Source organism: Eulemur rufifrons, chromosome 2 (assembly GCF_041146395.1).
Source record: "Eulemur rufifrons isolate Redbay chromosome 2, OSU_ERuf_1, whole genome shotgun sequence".
Taxonomy (NCBI): Eukaryota; Metazoa; Chordata; class Mammalia; order Primates; family Lemuridae; genus Eulemur; species Eulemur rufifrons.
Window position 1 is genome coordinate 8722370 of NC_090984.1, and position 21019 is coordinate 8743388.

The following is a 21019-nucleotide window of genomic DNA, read 5'->3' on the forward strand; positions in this document are numbered from 1 at the left end:
GTGGCATCATCATAGCTCACTGCAGCCTCCAATTCCTGGGGTCAAGCAATCCTCCTGCCTCAGCCTCCTGAGGAGCTAGGACTACAGGAGCCACCACGCCCCGCTCATTTTTCTATTTTTAGTAGAGATGGAGTCTCACTCTTGCTCAGGCTGGTCTCGAACTGCTGACCTCAAGAGATCCTCCCACCTCAGTCTCCCAGAGTGCTAGGATTACAGGCATGAGCCACCGCGCCCAGCCTAGCATAATGTTCTTAAGGTTCATCCATGTTGTAGCATGTGCCAGTATTTCATTTAAAGGTAGCATGTTTTACACATTCTTCCACACCGTGCTTTTTCCCTCACTTACCAACAAATGCTAGAGATCTCCCCCTATTCAAACTCTCTAAGCATCCTTGTTATCCTATTTTATTTTTATTTTTTACAGCTGTATCGCATTCTGTTGTGTAAATGCCCCATAGTTAATTTCAGTTCCAGAGACAAACATTTTTTTCATCCGTTTGCTCTTAGGTGAACACTGCAGTGAAGAACTTTGTACAAACATCATTTCACACATATGCAAGTGTATCTGTGGATGAATTCCCCAAAGTGGGATTTCTGCCTCAAAGACTGTGTGCATTTGAAATTTTTACAGACATTACCAAATTTTTCCTCTCAGGGGTTTGATATATTAACACTCCCTCTAGCAATGGATACGAGTCCTGTTTCCTTATAGCCTTACCAACAGAGGGGATTGTCAAACTTTGGATTTTTGCCAATATGACAGGTGAAAAACAGTATCTCAGAGTAGAGAAAAATTTGCATTTTCCTTACCACAAGCAAGGCAGAGCAAAGTCCCATGTGCTTAAAACCTCTTAGTTTTCTCTCTACTCTCTGATCACCTCCCTTGCCTATTATATATTTGGGTGGTTGATCATTTTCTTCTTGATTTTATAGGAGATTGATTAATTGATTTACAGAGCCAGTACCAGGAGATAGGAGTTCTTTATATATTAAGGAAACTTACCATCTGGTTATGAAATGAGTTGTAAATATTTTTTCCCCAGTTTTTCATTTGTCCAAACTTCTTCTTTCTTTTTTTTTTTTTCGTTTGTTTTGTTTTGTTCTGGGAGACAGGGTCTTACTCTTTTGCCCCAGCTAGAGTACAGTGGTGTCCTCATAGATCACAGCAACCTCAAACTCCTGGACTCAAGAGATCCTCCTGCCTCAGCCTCCCAAGTAGCTGAGACTACAGTCAAGCGCCACCAAGCCTGGCTAATTTTTCTGTTTTTTGTAGTAGAGATGGGGTCTCGCTCTTGCTCAGGCTGGTCTTGAACTCCTGACCTCAAGTGATCCTCCTGCCTCAGCATCCCAGAGTGCTAGGATTACAGGTGTGAGCCACCACACCTGGCCATCCAAATTTCTTTAATAATGTCCACTAGCATTTATTAAGGACTTGATCCATGCCTGGTTTTATCTTTATCTTTTTCTTTTTTTTATTGGATATGCCTGGTTTTATGCTAAGTGATTTATACACACTATGTCATTTCCACTCTATTGATGAGTTTTTACCTCTAAATACTACAGCTTGCATCTTTGAGAAATAAGAACATTTTCCTACATAATCACAATACCGGTGTTTACAATCATTCCTCAGTACCATTTTATACCGAGTACATAATCAAATTTCCCTGAGTCTCTGAAATGACTTTTTACAGTTAGATAAAAGCAATGCTGGCCAGTGAAGCTTTCTCTGATGACAAAAATTTTCTATATCTGTATTTTCTAAAACAGTAGTCACTAGCTCCATGGGGCTATTGAGCGTTTGAAATGTGTCTGATACAAATGAGGAACCGAATTGTTAATTTTATTTCTTTTTAGTTACTTGTAGTTTTAATAGCCACGTGTGGCCAGCAACTACCATAGGGGACAATGCAGTTTAGAACCTGGCTTCCCAACCCAAAGACATCGCACCTATGCTCACTATCCTCACTCCTCTCTTCCCACCTGGCCCTCAGCCTACTGCAATGTGGTATCTGGTCCCCACATGCCAATGAACCCCAGTCCCATCCCGCCCAGCCTTTCCCCAAACTCTGTCACACTTTCAGTGGTCCGCGAAAAACCCTCACTTGTTTAATCTGCACCCCCTGTCTCAGATCTCGAATCTAGGACCACTGCTAGCTTCTTCACTGTGTTCCAGGTAGTTGCCCTTGAATAACAGGATGTTTCATTTTGTATACTTATATGTTTCTTTTGTCTGTTTGTACAAGTGTGTTGTAATTTTCACAATAGCATTATATACTAGATCTTAGTGTACTTTATATACAGAGTACAGCTCAGTGCCACATTGTTTCATTTTGGTTTTTAGAGTGAAAGCATTTATTAACTTATTTCCTTCAGGCTCTGCCCAACAAAATGTTGCCTTTCAGCAGGGGGAATAAAAAGGCAGGTTGATAAATGTCCCTGCAGATATGCATGTGTCTGGAGCACTTTCCCTAAAAGCCCAGGTATTAATATTTAGGGGATTACCTCTCAGGTTTCGTTTTTGTTTTTGAATTTCAGTCCATCCCTTTCTTTCCCAACTCTTCCTTTAGTTAGGGGGATGCAGCACCTCCAGGAGTCGATCTCCAAGATGGTCTTAACTCATCAAAACTCTGCTTGTAACATATTTTACAAAACCTGTTTTGTTTTCTGTTTGTTTGTTTGTTTGTTTGTTTTGAGGCAGAGCCCTGCTCTGTTGCCCAGGCTAGAGTGCCTTGGTGTCAGCCTAGCTCACAGCAACCTCAAACTCCTGGGCTCAAGCAATCCTACTGCCTCAGCCTCCCGAGTAGCTGGGACTACAGGCATGCGCCACCATGCCCGGCTAATTTTTCCTATATATTTTTAGTTGTTTGGCTAATTTCTTTCTATTTTTAGTAGAGACGGGGTCTCACTCTTGCTCAGGCTGGTTTCAAACTCCTGAGCTCAAAGGATCCGCCCGCCTCGGCCTCCCAGAGTGCTAGGATTACAGGCGTGAGCCACCACGCCTGTCCTACAAAACCTGTTTAGGGGACTGTCCCCTGACACTAGATTCTATTTTATCCATGGATATATCTGCACAGTGTTTATATATTTAAATTTTTTTTTCTTTTATGCTATCGTGTACGTAGTTTGAAAAGTTTGTTAGAAAAACCAGCCTGTTCGTCATTCTCTGCAACTCGTGTAGAGTAAGTAGAACTGTTCCAGCTTTTTTTTTTTTTTGTTGTTGAGACAGAGTCTCACTTTGTTGCCCAGGCTAGAGTGAGTGCCGTGGCGTCAGCTTAGCTCACAGCAACCTCAGACTCCTCGGCTTAAGCGATCCTACTGCCTCAGCCTCCCGAGTAGCTGGGACTACAGGCATGCGCCACCATGCCCGGCTAATTTTTTCTATATAGATTTTTAGTTGTCCATATAATGTCTTTCTATTTTTAGTAGAGACGGGGTCTCGCTCAGGCTGGTCTCGAACTCCTGACCTTGAGCGATCCACCCGCCTCGGCCTCCCAGAGTGCTAGGATTACAGGCGTGAGCCACCGCGCCCGGCCTGTTCCAGCTTTTATGACGAATTGCCATCGTCACAGAAGGACATCTTGTTCGCATTTTGACGTGCTAAGTGTCAGATTCTCAATTACATGAATTGTCCGCACATTAGTGGGTGGTTTTTAATTTCTTTCTTTTTCTCCACTTCCCCCCCCGCCTTTTTTGTTTGGCACAACAGGGTGGAGACCTCTTGCCACTGGTCTCAGGAGAGCAAGGTTGCAGTTTTGAAAAATGCTATAGTATCTGTGTCTCTCTTCATCAGTGCTACATTTTTTTTTTTAAAGAGCTACTTTGTTGCTTTCACCAGTTGGTTTAGTATTCTGTCCCACGGCAGCCTTATTATTCAAACTTTCTATTCCCCCAGGGATGGACATCTACATTGCCTTTGACTGTCTGCCTTAATGAACATCCTTATCTGGTGCAAAACTCTCAATGAATGTAAATACTTGGAGCAGGACTATGTAGGTCTTAGATCTCCCAGTTTAACAGGGATGCAATAAGTGGCTTAAACAAGAGAGAATGCTTACTTGTCTCAGCTGGCAGACAGCCTGGGAACCTGGGGTCCTTGTAGTTGCTTCCCCATCCTCCAGGGACAGTGGTTCCAGACTGGGGTGCTGGTGGTTTTTTCTTTGTTTGTTTAGACAGTGTCTCACTCTGTTGTCCAGGCTAGAGTGCAGTGGCATCATTATAGTTTACTGCAATCTCAAACTCCTGGGCTCAAGTGATCCTCCTGCCTCAGTCTCCTCAGTAGCTGGGACTACAGGTGTGTGCCACCATGCCCGGCTAATTTTTCTGTTTTTTGTAGAAATGGGGTCTTGCTATGTTGCCCAGGCTGGTCTTGAACTCCTGGGCTCAAGTGATCCCCCCACCTCAGCCTCTTGAGTAGCTGGGACTACCGGTGTGAGCCACCATGCCTGTCTAACTTTTCTATTTTTTGTAGAGATGGGGTCTCACTATGCTGCCCAGGCTGGTCTCAAACTCCTGGCCTCAAGCAAGCCCTACTCCTTTTTTCAATAGCAGACTTGTCAAAGAGACTGGGACAGTTGTCCTCTAGAATACCCCACCTTCTGGATTTGCCTGTTGCTTCTTGATGTCATTTAACTTGTTCCTCTACCCCTTCTATTTCCTATAAACTGGAGGTTAGTTCAAGGGACTCGACTGGAGTCAGGTTTAACATCTTGGCTGGATGTGTCCTGAGAACTTCCTTGGGTCTGCTTGTGCCGCTGCTGTGATACTCAGCGTCACCACGGCTAACGCTGGTGACAGTCTGGCCTCTGTGGTGAAGTCCACTCCCTTACACCCAGCAAGCCCTCTGGCAGGTCACACTCGGGTGCCCTGAGCAGACCTTGTTTGCCAGCGTCCTCTCACCTTACGTTTTATAGCACCCATACACGATCACTGCCTAAATTGATGATTTTGTTGGCTTTTGAAAAATGGCAATTTCCTAATTCTCTCTTTCCTTCCACGTTTTTTAAATTTTCAGCTGGCTTGTTTGGTGGCCTTGAAACACAACTACTGCTGGGAAGACAAGACTATGCTAAATTCCTTCCTTGTAATTACCAATATTTCTAGGAAGGAGTTGGTTGAGAGCTGCTTCCAATGGCATCATAAAGGCATGTGTATTTTTTTAAACTGTTACACAACTTGTCTTATGTATTTATCTCACTGCTTGTGTCTCCCTTACTGAGGTGCAAAGTCAAGGGACTTGTTTGCTTTCTTCACTTTTACAGCCCAGAGCCTTGCACCCAGGAAGCACAAAGTTAGTTGAACTAGGAAACTGAAGCTCAGAGAGGTGGAGCCACTTTCTCAGCGCCACACAGCAGAGCTGGCATTAAAACCCTGGGGCTCTGAGCTTTTGTTTCCTTTTTTTCTTCCTTCTCCACCTTCAGAGGGATAAAGGTGCAAAATTTAAGGGGGTGCCAAAAAACTCAGTAATCAGGATAATTCACAATTAAAAATTTATGTATATGAAACACACATAAAGTGCACAGATATTGAATGAAGAGCTCAGTGAATCTTACATCTATACAGTTCCTCCTTTGGTATCCACAGGGCATTTGTTCCAGGATCCCTCAGGTACCAAAATCTGCAGATGCTCAAATCTTTTATATAGAGCATAGTGTTTGCACATAGCCTATTCGCATCCTCCCACATACTTTAAATCACCATTAGATATCACTTATGATACCTAATACAAATGCTATGTAAATAGTTGTTATACTATTACTTTTATTGTTGTATTTTTATTTATTTATTTTTCCAAATATTTTCAATTTGTGGTTGCTTGAATCCATGGATGAGGAACCTGCCGATACACAGAGAGCTGACTGTATACATGATGTGCAACCACCACTAGATAAAAACAGAGCATTCGTAGCCCCCATCTTGTGTTTCCTTGTGTTTATACTGAATGTTTTTGATGAAAGACATGTTCTCTGGGCTTGGCTGTGCACATCTTAAGGTTTTGGGACTTCTGGGACATGGGGAAATGGGTAGGAGGTGGAGATAGGGTTTCTAGGTTCCCTTACCGACAACAAAGACCCCATGGCTGGTCCTGGACAGTGATCTGCTTCACGGAAGAAGTGGCAGGGGCTGATTGACTTGCATTGCCAACTGGGATTTGTTCCTGTGGTGCGTCCTGCCCGGAAGTTTCATTAACTCTTGGGGGCACTTGTCAGCTGGCATTTTCAGGCAGACTGGGGCTGCCGCTACTGCTCCTCTCCCATGGCGGGTCACACCCAGGGCACTGGAAAGTCCCATCAAGGGAGACAGGCTGCCTGGGTTCTGTCTGCCGCCTCCAGCTGCCTAATCCTGGGGGAGCTACTTTCCTGCTCTTCTGAGCCTACATTTGTTCACCTGTCAAGTAGGGGGGAATGTTACACTTTCTGGGTTTTTGGAAGGATTTTTCCGATCTCACCGCTTGATGCTTTAACCAGATGTTCCTGCCCTCAGCTCTCCCTCTGCAGTTCTCTCCACCTAAGCTTTATCAGGTTCGCTTCTTCTCTCACCGCTCAGGCTCATTCTAAGGGACACCTCCTCACATAACGCTGGCTACAGGATCCTTGCACCCAGGAAGCATAATGTTGGTTGAACTAGGAAACAGAAGCTCAGAGAGGGGGAGCCACTTTCTCAACGCCACACAGCAGATGTAGAATTAGAACCCTGGGGCTCTGAGCTTTAGTTTCCTTTTTTTCTTCCTTCTCCACCTTCATAGGGATGAAGGTGCAAAATTAAGGGGGTGCCAAAAAACTCGTAATCAAGATAATTCATATTTAAAAAATAAAAATTAATGCAAAAGCTACCAAAAAAATAAAAATATTTAAAAAAAAAATTTAAACACAAGATCTCTGTTGCATGATTGACCTCACCCTTGCATGATTCACTTCACCCTAACCCCAGTGCTGGCAGATCTTGTCTTTATTTAAAATTTTGATGTTTTATTGGTCATGGAATCCCCCCCTCCGTTAATTAATCTTGATATTTAAAAAATACTGCATTAGAATATTATTTATGTTGATGACAGAGTTTTTGCGCCCAAGGCGCTCACCCTAGTCCGGGCCCTACTTCTGTCCCTTCTGCTCCTCCCCCTGTGCCTGGGCGGTCCTCTGGGGAAACTGAGGCACAGAGAGTGTGTGTGGGAGGGTGCGGAGTCCTGCTGGGCGGCTCGAGCTCCCCCCGGCAGAGGCCGGGCGTGACCTTTGCTTATCGCCCGCGGTGGAAGCCGATAATTAAGTCCCCCGCCTTGGAGAGACCTTTCCCGGGGCAGCCGCGCTGCCTGCGGGGCCGAGATAGCTGCGGTCGCCCAGCAGCGGTGACCTTTCCCGGCCCGATGAGGCAGGGAGGGAGGATAGGACGCAGCGGCCGCGCTTTCGGGCCGGCCTAAGCAGGGAAGCGGAGTCGCCCGGGGATGGGGACCTGGAACTGAGCCCCGCCTCGGCTGCCCGCGTCCACCGCGGAGCAGCGCGGTGGGCAGTGGAGGAAGTGCTCCCAGTGACGTCATCGAACCTCGAGCCCAGCCTCAGCCGCTGACGTCACAGAGGGGCTGGGCAGCGTCACCGCATTCTTTCCCTGTCGTCAGCGCGAGATGCCAGAAACTGGCCCACGGAGGGAGCGAGAAGTCTGAAGGCGGAGAGCTTCCCTTTCTCGCCTTTTTTATTCGGTAAGGCCTCTAAAGTACGTAGGAACGGACTACAACTCCCGACTGGCCTTGCGTGGGGCGCGTGCGCAAGGCCTCCGGCCAGAGAGCGCGGCAATCCTTTGGATAGATTGACGTCCCTTCAGTCGAACCAGAAGGCAAATTTTACAGCCGCCAACCAATCCCAGCCTCACATATCCCACCCCTTTATTCTTAGTCCGCTGCTTCCTTGTGGGAGTGACGGGCTCCGCTGCCTTTGAGGGTTCAGTTTTCTTTGATGGACATTCAAACCGACGAATCAGAGCGCCGGGAAGTCGAGAGGGTGTTGAAAAGCGTGCCTCGCGGCTAGTAGCTTAGCGGCAAGGCCTGGCGCCGTCCAATCACGTCTCCCAGCGTCGCCAATCACCCATGGCCCCGCCCCCTGCGCGTGACGTAAGTAGGGTGGGTAGCAACAGTTGCCCCGGTGAGGGAAACGGAGGCGCCATAGCCACGGTAGTCGTGGCGACCAAGCAACCCGGCAACGCGAGTCAACAACAACAACCGCCCGGCCGACCCCCACCCCCACCCCCCCGGCCCGGGGACCCCAGCACATCCCGTCCCCCTCCCAACATCTACTCTGAGACCTCCGAAAAGCCCTTCCGCGGACAGAAGAGGGGAGAAGCCGAGGTAACTGGGGTGGCCCCGGGGTGGTGGGCCGGGCCAGGGCGGGCGGCAGGGCCGAGGCGGCTGTGTCGCTGTAATCACAGTCCGGGGGGAAGGGGCGGGCGGTCAAAATGGCGGCGGCGACTGTCTGGACCGTGGGGGAGGGGGCCAGGGCCCGGCTGGGGCGACACCACCCGCCCCCAGGTCCAGCGGCCCGGCCCCCGCGAGGGGCGGGCACTTGAAGGCCAGCGGCGAGTTGAGGTCGGCTGGCCGGGGCAGGGGGCTTTTATAGGTCTGGAGGTGCGAAGGGGCGGGCCTGGGGAGGCTGGGCCAATGGGAACGAGGGAGGGACGAGGCGGGGCCAAGGTGGATGGGCGGGGCCAGGCGGGAAGGTGTGGGCGGGACCGGCTGTCCCCCAGACCCCAACCACGTAGCTCGGCCACCACCCGGCCTTCCCGATTCCCAAGCGATCCTCTTGCCTTCTCCCTTAGAAGCCTCGCGGTTGTCCCCTATCCCAGGACTGAGAGCTTGGACAAGTGCCTGTCACATCTGAGGTCTCAGTTTTCCATCCTGTGAAATGGGGAGAATCACTGCCATTGCTCCTTTTCGACATTACAGGGACTCCTAATTCCTTCCAGGAGTTTTTCTAGGGCTCATCCTAGAGCCTTTTACCCCTATCTGCTGTTTCTGAATGTGATTTGATAAATTAACTATTAGCTATTATTAATTTCAACACTACGTTTCACTCCAAAACCTGCCTTATTTTCTCTGGGAGGAGGCGAAGGAGAGACAGTTTCTTGGAGGAGTTGTGGGGCTAGGAGTAGACTTGTCTTTAGCCTGGAGGGTTTGGTTCGCGGAAATCGAAGTCCATAGCAGGGATGAGTGATCGTTGAGTGACTGATTTAGAGGAACAGAAACCTGATTGCTTCTCTCTGGGCTGCTGTCTTAGACCTTGTGTGGTCCCTGGTTTAGGGGGCGGGGGACTTGTTCCTGGAGATGGGATGTTTACTTTTCCTGCCCATCAAGGTATCCTGTTCTCAGAATGGGGAGCAAATGGCGCCTGAGGAATTTTCTTAGATTCCTTAACCGGCTTCTCTTGGCCAGACACATGTTTTTGTGTCAAGTGAGTGTCAACAGAATCATATGTCACTGAGGAGGTCCCAGCCTCCAGAGCCACGTGGGCAGGAGTGGTCAGAGGGAAGGGGAAGCTATCCACTTTTGTGAGGGAAGAATCTTTGCTACTGCTTTTCAGGGTGACAAGATCTGCCTGCTCGGGGAAGAATTTTTTTTTTTTTTTTTTTTAAAGTAGCCAGCCAGGCAGGCCAAATCTACTTGGCTTATTCCCCGTCTCGCTTTTGAGCTTGGCGTCAGCTGTGTGCAGACGGCAGCCGTTTTCTTTGAAATCAATCAATAAACTCCAAGAAAAAGGATCATTTCAGGCTTTTCCCCCAGGAATTTGAGTTTAGTCTGGGAGTCTCACTTTTTTCCAGGGACTTTTCTTAGGCCAGGCCCTGTTGGAGAGGAGGCAGGACTCCTTGAAAGTTAGGACAGGTGGAGATTAATTCTCGGTAAAAATATAGAAATACCAAGTTGCTAGGAAGATCTTCAGCACCTGTTAGAAAGGCTAACTTTGAGCAGAAAGTGGTGTTACCAATTATCTGGTCCTGTTGAGTGCCTCAGATTCCCCGCCCCCAATAACTTTTATAGGAGAAGGGCCAGAGCTCGAAGAGTCATTTGACTATGGTAGGGAGCACTGGCTTGGTTTGCTTGTCCTTGAAACAAGTCAGCTGTTTTCTACTTGTATGCTCTTAAGGCAAGTTCCTTAACTTCTCTCGGCCTCACTTTGCTCTCATTTAATCTAGGGGCAGTAATCTTTGGTCATCATTTTAGTCTCATGTTACTGTGCTATGGATCCCATAAACAATACACGTTGGGCATCAAATGCATAGTAATTTGTCAAACTGTGTCAGCCTCTGCTGTCATTGTGACGATTGTCCTTCCTGCTCAGGCCTCGGAATTACACCGTTGACTTTTATTTTTGTCATTTTGAATCCAGTGAGAGCCTCGTGGCTTTTAAAACGTTGACTCACTTGCTGGGCCGTGTGGGTCGATGACAGGGATCCAGGAAGCCGGATGCCAGCACTCCAATTTGTAGTGGGAAAGTGTCACTCCCTTTGCTGTGAAATGGCCTTTCTCTGGCTTTAGGAGAGTTGCCAGAAAGAAAAATCCTGCTTGGGCCCAGGCTCAGACTCAGTCTCAAGCCTCCCAGGAGGCAGCTGGGTGAGTTGGGGTATAATATCATGGCAGAGGTAGGGGGATCTGGGAAGGGTGTCTGTGAGCTGAGGTTCTCTCACCCTCCTCCTCTGTCACATGCCTGAGCATCTTGGGGCAGGGGATGGCCAGGCAGACCCGCCGGGGGATGCTGCCTTCGGATAGCAAGAGCACAGTGCACAGTCTTCCTAGGCTAGAGAAACTTTCTCCTCCTTGCTGCCCGGGCCTGTTCTGGACCAGCAGGCATCGCCCACCCCTGTAGCCACTTCTGGGAGGAGGCAGTAACTTTCTAACACAGTCTCACCAATCCACAGATCGGAACTGGCCTCCGATTCACACTAGCAGTGTTCCTGGCACATTTATGCTCACTGGACAGTAGGAGTTGAGCCCCACCATGTGTCCCTCAGTTTTCTAGGGGCTGTGGTGGGGAGCTTTGGCAGTTTCTGAGCAGAGGTGTGACAAGATAGGATCTATGTTTTCTTTTTTTTTTTTGCATTTCCAGTAAGTTTCCAGGTATGGATCTATGTTTTCAAAGGATCTTGTAGACTATAAAGGCAAGAGTGAAGCCAGGAGCTTCATGGGTCCAGGCAAAAGATGACAGCAGCTCTGATCAGCCCAGTGTTGGTGAACACAGAGAGAAGTGCCCAGCCTTAGGAGAGGTTTTGGAGGAATAATCGACAAGTCTTATAAACAAATTGGATCTAGAGGACAAGGGAAACATACATCATTACATTGGATCTTCTCATTGTGGGGCAAATTAATTAGTGGAGCCATTCTACAGATGAGGAAAGTGAGTTTTCTTTCCATTTCCTTGGGAGGGCTTCACCCAGGATGTAAACTATTTGGTTATAAAACCTGGTATCTAAATCAGGGATTGGCAAACCATGGCCTGCCACCTGTGTTTGTATAGCTGGTGAACTAAGAATCATTTTTAAATGATTAGAAAAAAAGGAATATTTTACGACTAATATTTCATGATGTGAAAATTATATGAAATGCACATCTCGGTGACTAGAAATAGAGTTTTATCGGCACAGAGCCTGTTGTTTTGTTTACCTGTATTGTCTATGGCTAGTTTCAGACTACTGTGGCAAACTTGAGCAGTTGCAACAGAGACTGCCCACAAAACCAAAAATATTTATTGTCTGGCCCTTTATAAAAGTTTGCCAACCCCTAATCTAAAGTAATTGATTCAAACATCCTCCAAAAATAGTTGGTGGCTTTGAAGATAGGTGTAGCCACAAGTCCTTTTCTTGGCAGATTCATTGCCAAGGAATAGTTTCAGCAATTCCCTTGTTGTATGTGCCATGCTTCATAAAGAAAGGGGTCTCATGCTAAAATATATGGGGAATATACCTCATACTATGTAGATATATGTGATTTATTCCTCTTTAGAGAGCACACCAGTGTAACTGCCTAATGCAGTCATCCACAAATGGAAAAAAAGTGTTCCGTAGTCAAATAATTATGGGAAACAGATTGACAATGAAAGTGCTGAGAAGTTGGTTTAACTCTTCATCGATCTCCGGCTTTCAGGAACTCACCATTGTCTCCTCCCCTTGCCCCCGAGTGGAATGGGTGAGGCCTGCTGGCTTTGTGTCCCTAGGGGGAGAAAGAGCCAGCCAATGAGGAGCTTTTAAAGCCCTTTCCTTGTGGGCGGGGCCACCGGGGGCCATCTCTCTCAGGACTGAGAAAGTCTGGGCCAGGGTTTCTCAAAGAATACCCTCAGGACCACCTGCTTTGGAGTCATCTGGGGGGAGGGGTGGCTAAAACAGACTCTGGAGCTATTTCAGATGGATCCCTGGGCAGTGGGGCCCAGGAATCTACATTTTAACCAGCTCCCCAAATGCTGGTGATGCTGATGAATGCTAAAGTTGGATTTCCTCTCGACGCATCCTTCCGAGAATTAAAGGACCCTGTCTCCTTCCACCTTTATCCCCACCTGACATGGGTATTTGTTGAATGAATAATAAATAGCACCTGCCACTTGTGAGTACTTCTTGGGTGCTGAGCTGATCTCCTTGGATCTTCACAGCAACCCTATGAACTGGTTGTTCTCATCATCCCCAGGTGACAGATGGGCAAACTGAGGCCTAGAAAAAGGTTGGTAACGTGTTCCCGAGTTAAAAGACAGTGCCAGGGTTCATGTCACGCAGGTCTGACACTAGGCAGATGGATGCTGATTGGCTACAGTGACTCGAGTACCCGAGCTGGGCCAGACTTGGACCCGAGGGTGTGAGGAGCCCCCAGGGAGGAGCCTCTCTTTTGCTGGCAGGAAGGAGTTTGGGGAGGGCAGGGACTCAGTGAAGTTGTCTTCTTGTGTAAGGCAGGCAGCAGCCTCTTCCTTCCCCAGGTGGGCAAGTTTCCTGCTGCCTGAGTCTCTGGGCAGGGGAGCAGTGAGGCTGGCCACCCAGCCAGGTGGGGAAACCCCAAACAGTTCTCCATCCTGCCCACCTAGTGACCTGACCTGGCAGGGAAGGTGGCCCTAGGGCCCTGCTGGCTCCGCCCACACCAGCTAGCAGGAAATCCTCTGGCCCCTGCCCAGCCCACTCCAAGCCCAAGTGACAGGCCCCAGTTTCCTTTGTCCTGAGCAGCCCAAAGCTCTGGCCACTGAAGGGGAGGCAGGGCCAGGAGGCTTCTTCATCTTTCCTGGAACCTTGTTAAAGGTTCCAGGGCAGTGTTGAGAGCCAGAGCCCTTTCCTGAGTGCTTCTGACGTGCCAGATGCTTGGCAAGGTGTTGCCCGCATGATCACATTGAACTCCTCGGCAGCCCTGCGTGGCATAGCCTGCTGTCTTCCCATTTCACAGATGGGGCAGTAGAGGCCCTCCCTGAAAGCCACACAGCTAGGAGGTAGCCAAGTTCAAGTCATGCATCCGGCCCTGTCCAGGGCCTGTCTCTCACCTGCCTTGCCCCCTGCCGCCTCTTGAGTTTGGCATCACAGGGCAGAACCCAGATGCTGGGGGAGGGAGGTACGGAAGGCATGAAGAATGTGCTCGGCCTCCCTGGGGCTGCTCAGGCCGGCTCCCGGCTTCCAGCTCCCCTATCGTGCTGCCCTGACTAGGGCCTTGGGCGGGTGGCGTAGCCTCTGCAGGTGGTGCTGAGGTCTCTCCTTCAGAAAAATGGGGAAGATAACATTTACTGATTGTGAGCAGCAGATGAGCCCTGCGCCTGGCATCCTGCGTGGGGCTGGGGGCTGAGAGCGTATATCTGGGGGCCAGAGAGACCTGGGTTCGAGTCCCTCCCTTACCGGTTGCTGCGGGGCTTTCAGCACTCCCTCCTGAGCTTTGGCTTAGCTCACCTGCAAAATGGGCGTGCTGGTGCCTCCAGCATGGGGCTGCTGGCAGGAGATAATCCCAGTGGAGGGTTCTTGGAAAAACAATAATGGTTGTTTTTCTCCTCCTCCTTCCCTTAAAAAAGTCCCCCTCTGGGTCATCCTGTGGCTGGAGGGCCGCCTGGGCGCTCCGCACACAGGTGCTCACGGGTGAGTGCAGAAGAGCCTCCTGTTTAGTGCCTGCTGGGGCTCAGAGTTGCTCAGGGTCACGGCCAACTGCAGGCAGGGCTCTCAGACACAAACACCTCCAGACGCCAGGCAGGGGCTGTGGCAGTGCAGGGGCTTGGAGCTTCTTCTCATAACCACTCATTTGTTCCAGTGTCTCTCAGATGCTCAGGAGCTGGGGACAGGCTTCTTAGTGCAGGAGCCCCCAGACCATCTGCCCATCCCCTGCTGTGGCAGGAGTGAGCCGGAGGGAGGCTGTGCCCAGCCCAGCACCTGGGAGAAGGACCATGATCCTTTAGTAGCCAGAAAAGCTGCTTCTGCCACCCAGCTAGGCCCGCCCCATTGTGAGGTCAACAATGGCTTGTCCCTGGCCTTGGAAGGGCACCCCTCGGAAGGGCACCGTCCCCTGAGGAGCTTACATCTGGCGTTGAGGCCCACAACCACCCCCGGGCAGAGGGCCTGAAAGCTCCTGTGGCCACGACCAGCTCAAGGGGGCGTCTTAGCCTCACATGCCTTCCCGTGTCTGGCACCCCACTGGGAATGATACCCAGTCGAGCATCCAAGTCCAGATGGTGGGCACGTAGGGAACTGGCATGGGTTTGCTGTGAGGGACGGCTTTCTGGCAGTAAGCTGACTAGTCAGGGGTGCAGAACACCCAGGGTTCAAAACTCAGCCCTGCCACTTACTTCCCTGCTGTGTGGCTTTGGGCAAGCACCTTAACCTCTCTGAGCCTCCGCTCCCCATCTGGCAGACCAAACCCAAACCCAGACGTGGTGGTTGCAAAGTTTAAAATGAAATAACATAGGGCAGTGCCCAGCACAGTGCCCAACCTACACAGTGCTCAGGAGATGTCACTGGGCCCCTCGGCTGGGGGGAAGGAGGCAGGGAAGAGGCTGCCTCTAGCATCTGGGAGCCGGACCCAGTGAGAACTGACCATTCATCTCCGGGTGAGGGCACAGAGCCACCAGACATGCCCGAGTTCCCCCCGGCATGGGGAAGTGTGACCCTACAGGATGTGGGGGTTCCCTGGGTGCCAGGGGCAGGGAAGGAAGAAGGCAGGAGTCCGGCCTGGGGTGAGCAGAGGCACAGAGTGTGGTTGCAGCCTCGGTCTATACCCTGTTGTCCTGCAGGGATGGGTTGGATATATCTGGCCACCAGCCTTGGGATTTAATTAAGTTACCGATGAACCCAAACGCATCACCAGGGAGCCAGGAGGTGTCCCTGCTTTCTTCTTCCTGTAGATTAATTCCTGTTTTTCCTTCTTTTGTTTTTTTCCCCTCTCCCCCCTCCCCTTCTTTCTTCCCAAGGAAGAGGAAAAAAAAGCCTTATTTATTATCATTTTCCCCACCGTTGGCATGGCAACGCAGGCGTATACCGAGCTACAGGCAGCCCCGCAACCATCCCAGACACCGCAGGCCCCGCCACAGGCCCAGCCCCAGCCACCACCCCCGGCGGCGCCGCAGCCCCCCCAGCCTCCCACCGCCGCCGCCACCCCCCAGCCCCAGTATGTCACTGAGCTGCAGAGCCCCCAGCCCCAGGCCCAGCCACCGGGCAGCCAGAAGCCGTACGTGACGGAGCTCCCGGCCGCACCCACACCCTCGCAGGCGACCGGCGTGCCCACCGCAACCCCTGCCTCCCAGCAGTACATCGTGGTCACCGTCTCCGGTAAGTGCCCTGTGCTCGAAGCCAGGGACTCTCTGAACAACTCGGAGAGGAGTTCGCGGGACATGGGGGCATCTCTGGGGCAGGGGTAGTCAGGCCAAGCAGGGAAGCCTTGGTCCCTCCACACCCCTTCCCACCAGGGCAGTTCTTACAGCTGTTTTTGTGTCCATCCCCAAGTAAGACGTCACCAGAAGGAGGATTGGGCAGTGGAATCAAAGTTTGCGACACTAGCGCACCAGCCCCCTGGCCTCCCTGCCTCAGTTTCCTCATCTGTGAAGGGATCTTCACAGCTTCTGGTGCTCAGGGGACATGTGAGAAGTGCTCACAGCTGGGCCGGCCCAGAGTGGGCACTTCAGGGAGGTCAGCTGGGGGACCTAGAGGTGTCAACTCCCCTTCCTAGAAGAGCTGCCCTGTTGTTGCTGGCGGGATCTAGGGGCCGAGCTGGGCTGTTGGCTGGGCAAGTTTGTGAGTGTGTGGCTGTCCCTTGAAGCCTTGGGGAAACTGATCAGGCACTTGGGTCATGGCGCCCCTAGGGTTTTGTCTCCCCCACACCCTGGTTCCTTCCAGGCCATGAGCAGGCTGAGTGACGGGGAGCAGAGTGTAGGGACAGGCAGTGACTCCTCCAAGGGACAAAGGAGAGGGACTGGGCTCAGAATCAGGACTGGGCGCCATTAGTGGTGGTTGTTTTTTTCTTTAGTTTTTTTCTTTATTTTGCTTTCGTTCTCATGACATACGCCGAGGCACACAGGACTTGGGAATACAGCAGCACTGCCCTGGGATGCCTGCACCTTTCTGGCTTGCCTGGGGCTGCCCGAGGGCGGATCTCCGTCCCGCCTGACCCAGTGCTCCGAAGGGGACGGCGGCACAGCCCGGGTGTCAGGCTGGATTAGCTCAGTTTTTAATGTGCTCGAAGCTGGCCCTGGTCCTTCCTGGAGTGGAAAAGGAAGTGGCCAGACCATCAGGGCATCCTGAGAGGTGTGGAAGGGGCAGATCACAACAGGGTTGGGGACCATCGGGCCATAGAGAGTCACCAAAATATGTAGCAATTGACGTGGACCTGGGGAACAGAAAAGATGGGGCTGGGGCTCTGGGTGGTGTCCCTGAGGCATCTTGCAGAGTCTATATGGGAGGTCCAGGGTCCCCAGGGAAGACTAGGGGACAGGGACATGCAGGGGCTCAGGGCAGTGACTGTTGTATGGCTGGTGAGGAGAAGTGTCCACACTTAGTGCCTGCCTGTGTGGACACAGCCCTCCTCGGTAGAGGTCACAGCCTGGTCATCAGGCTGAAACCTCCAGTGGGTTCCCAGAGCTGCCCCACCCCACCATGCCTTCACCTCTGTCACCTCTGTCTCATGCTGCGCTCCTGGTCCCTGACCCTACAGGTGACCTTACGGGGCACAGGGTACCATCAGATGACCAGAAGGACCCCTTCTCCTGCCCAGGTCCTGGGATCCGTCTGCACCCACTGGCTCTGCCTTCTTGCTGCTCCTCAGGGGCAAAGGGTCCCCATGCCTGTCCCCGGCCACCCCCTCTAGGACTTGCTCCTGTGTTTGTTCCTGCTGATCCCCGCTTTGTGGCTTGGTGTTTCCCATCCACCCATAAAGGTGGAACAGCCCCACTTTCACCAGGAGCCTCCAGCTCCTGCACCCTCTGCAGCTGGTCCCTTCCTCCCAGAGATGCCCTCCTGTGAGGCCTGCAGGAGCCCACACTGTGCCCGGGGTCTCTGCCCACCTCCCGGTGGCTCCTTCTTGGTTCTCTCTGCCATTTCTTCCTCATCTCCCCAACCTCGTTAGCAGCGGAGGATGAGTCCTGGGCTCACCATTAGTGGTGAGCAGTTTTCCCTTCATGGTGGCCTTGTCCCATGTCACAGCTCTCAGTGTCCACACTGAGGTCTCCACCCTGTGCCTCGGCCCTGAACCCCAGGATCCCATGTGTAGCCACTATTGGCCCTTCTGCTCAGGGGACAACAGGCCTCTCGAACCAGCGAGACCAAACTGAATTCTGGATTTTTTTTTCCCCTCTTCAAATCTTCGTTCCTTGGAGATGTCCTTGTCCTTCCAGGCCCAGGGTCAGCCTAGATTCCTGTCCTACTCATCCTTGAGCTAGACCTCTTGGCTCTACCTCCTAAACCCATCCAGAACCTGCCTGCCTCTCCACCTCCACGGCCCCCGCCCTGGTCCAGCCTCTGCCCTCAAAGTCTGTCCCCCCACAGCAGCCAGAGGGAGCCTGTTCACTATTGTTAGTTAGGACCCCTCACATCCTAGCTCAAGGCAGGTGTGCCTGGGGCACTCTTTGAGAAACCCTGGCCTAGGCTTTCTCACCCCCCCCCCCCCCCCCCGCCCCACCTGACCAAAAAAAAGGGCTTTAAAAGCTCCACACATCCTGTGCCTCTGCTAACAAATGCCAAGCCCCCCAACTCTGGCCTCTCAGCCACCCAGCCCCACCCACCCCCTCACATACTTGCTCCAGCGCCTCTGGCCTTCCTGCAGTTCCACAAACCCACCAGGCTCAGTCCCACCCCTTGGCCTTTGCACTTGCAGTGCCCTCTGCCTGGAGTACTCCCCTCTCAGACCTTCTGGCAGCTTATCCCTCGTCTCCTTCAGGTGTCTGCTCAGATGCCACCTCCCTGACTTCCACACCTCTCTATCCTCCCTGCTGCCACTGTTCATTCTCTGTCTCTGTTATTTTGCCTTATTCTTCCTAACACTTACCACCCCTTAAAGTTATAATGATGATGATGATGGTGGTGGCGGTGGTGCCCATCCCCATTGCCTGTGAGGGCCAGGGCTTTGTCTGCTAAATCTTTGTGGCATGACCCGTGAACACCAGCCTGACCCAGAACAGCCCTAGAGGAGGAACACCTAGCATAGCCATCATGTGACCAAGAGCTTGCAGGAGGCCTCACCTGTCACCAGTGCATCTGATTGGTCCTGCTCCTCCTGCTGGATGTGGGTCCTTGCTGCCTCAGGATCCGAGGTGCCCAGAACAAGGGTCTGGAGGGGCATGCGGTTCCAGGCCCCAGCACATACCGAGTCCCTCCTCTCCTTGCCTTGGCACCTCCAGCTCTTCCTGGTTCTCCCCCCACGAGGCCTGGTGCTTAGAGGTCATGGCCTTGGTGTGGTCTTTGGGTTGGACAGACCGAGGCCAAACTGTCACTAGCTGTGGGGCATGGGCAGGTGGCCTCCGTCTGCCCACCTTGGTGGTGTGCCTTGGGGCAGACTACAGTGACCCTGCTGTCCACGTAACTCTCCTGGGCTCACTTGTTTTGACAGGTGGTAGTTTAGTCATCTATCACAGTGGTCCCAGGGAATTTCATTTCCCTGCTACCGGCAGGAGCGAGCCTGTCCCCGGAAGGGTCACCGGGCAGTGCTTCCTTGATTTGTTCTGGGGAAGAGGAGGTTGGCTTGAGCCTTGTGGTCCGCCCCCGCCTGCAGTGATTTCCTGGCCTTTCTCTGTGACCCTCCTAGGAAAGTGTCCCTTGTCATCTAAGGGCAGCCAGGGCCACGTGAGCCAGTCCCTGGGGGAGGGGGGTAACTGACACCAGTGAAGGCTGCTGCAAGCCACCTGGGATGCCTCCAGAGCCAGGAGCAATCGGAGATGGCCAGGGATGCGGGGAGTCAGCAGGAGGGAGGAAGGGAGGGCGGGCCCTGGGCGAAGCCCTGGAGCCCAGGGCTGGAGGCCAGCTGAGAGCAACACCGCAGGCAGTTCCCCAGCCCCGTTCTGGCGCGCCCTGCCCTGCCCTGTGGTGACTTTGGAGGTGGTGGGACAGAATCTCAGGTTTCCCTGGTCAGGAGCAATGCTAGATCCAGAGATCCGCATCCTCAGGCCATCAGACTCCTGCCTGAACCCCAGGTGGGAGGAGGGTGCTTTGGGCCCTGGCAGCCGCCCCCAGGAAGAGGAAACCAAGTTGGTGTGAAGGGGATAAGAGCCAGCCTGACGGAGGACAGTGTCCAGCCTGTCCTCCTGCTGCCTCTCACTTGGGCTTCTTGGGAGTCCAAGAAGACTTGTGTCCAGGACAGGGAAGTGGAGGGTGTTTGTCAGCATCCTCCAGCGCAGATGGGGAAACTGAGGTCTGAACAGACAAGGGACACAGGTGCCTGGGGCAGCAGGGGCCCAGAGGCGCTTCTGAGAGCCCCTGACTAAAACCATCCCTGGGAGTAAAGGAGCAGGAAGGGGAGGGCCAGGTGGCCCTGTCTGTCCATGGGGAAGGGGGGCAGGGGATGCCGGGGCCCAGCCTGTGTCAGCTTGGAGCCCAGCTTCTCAGCTCCCTTCATCTTCCCCGGGTAGCTCATCTGAGGCGTGAGGAGGTCTAGATGGGGAAGTGTGGGGCCCAGAGACGTTCGTTCATCAGATTCAGGGACAGGAAATCAGCTGCCACTTCCGGACCTGAGACTGAGACAATAGGGGCTTCCCCGGCCTCATGCATGTGCCTGGAATGGAGATCTCAGGCAGGCAGATGCAGATGGCTGTAGACTCAGTGCCCCCTGCCCCACACACTTCCCCCCTGGCTCCCCCACCCCAAAATGCGGCCAGGGCCAGGCACAGTGGCGGAGGGGCCCTGCCCTGGCCACAGCAGGCGGGGACGCACACACAGGAAGCCCCTCCTCCACGAGAGTTGACTCACCTCTCATCTTCATGGTATATCCTGTGGTGCCTTCCTGGCCTGGTGGGCATGGGGGTCCCAGCCTTGAAGGCTACCTCAAAAGCAGGAGACGGGCTGCTGAGGGTCCCACTCAAGAATCCACCAGCCCCCCACTCACTGCCCACCCGGAGCCAGGCAGAAGCCTCCATGGGCTTCCTGGACCAGGCACCATCCCTTGGACTGGGCCTGGCTCGTGCCCACAGATGCCCAGGTGTGCAGGGCTCTCACGTGACTCAGGCCTGTCTCGGGTTTCTCCCAGAGGGGCTGTCTCAGTGAAGGCCTCCTCCCTCCTGGCTCAGGGAACCCTAAAGCGGATGTGAGAGAAGATTCCAGCAAAATATAGGGATGGAGCCTGCCAGAATTGGCTGCACGGGCGGCTGGCCGAGCAGGCCTAGGAGTGTCCAAATGCCAGTGCCACAGCCCGACATGTGGCAGCAGGGAGACTTCCCCTGACACCTCCCATATCTGGCAACCTCTGTCCCCAACACACACACCCCGTGCTCTGCCCCCAGTGTGGCCTTGAGGTCCTTGCACCTACCCAGGACAGCCCTCCTGCCCTGGCCAGGCCCCTCCCTTGTGTCTCCTCACACATGCTCTGGACCTTAAGGTGTCCCCAAAGACCCCCAGCTTACTTTTCTTC

At 52.5% G+C, this 21019-nt stretch overlaps 1 protein-coding gene across 1 annotated transcript in view; it reads left to right on the forward strand.

Moving 5' to 3' along the window:
* Positions 1-8280: 8280 nt before the first annotated feature.
* Positions 8281-21019, forward strand: part of RFX1 (regulatory factor X1) — a 30325-nt gene continuing 17586 nt past the window's right edge. Inside the window, exons 1-2 of the mRNA XM_069477389.1 lie at positions 8281-8332; positions 15384-15741. Of these exons, the coding sequence (XP_069333490.1) occupies positions 15432-15741 (310 nt within the window). The 5' untranslated portion in view covers positions 8281-8332; positions 15384-15431. The remainder of the gene's footprint in view (positions 8333-15383; positions 15742-21019) is intronic.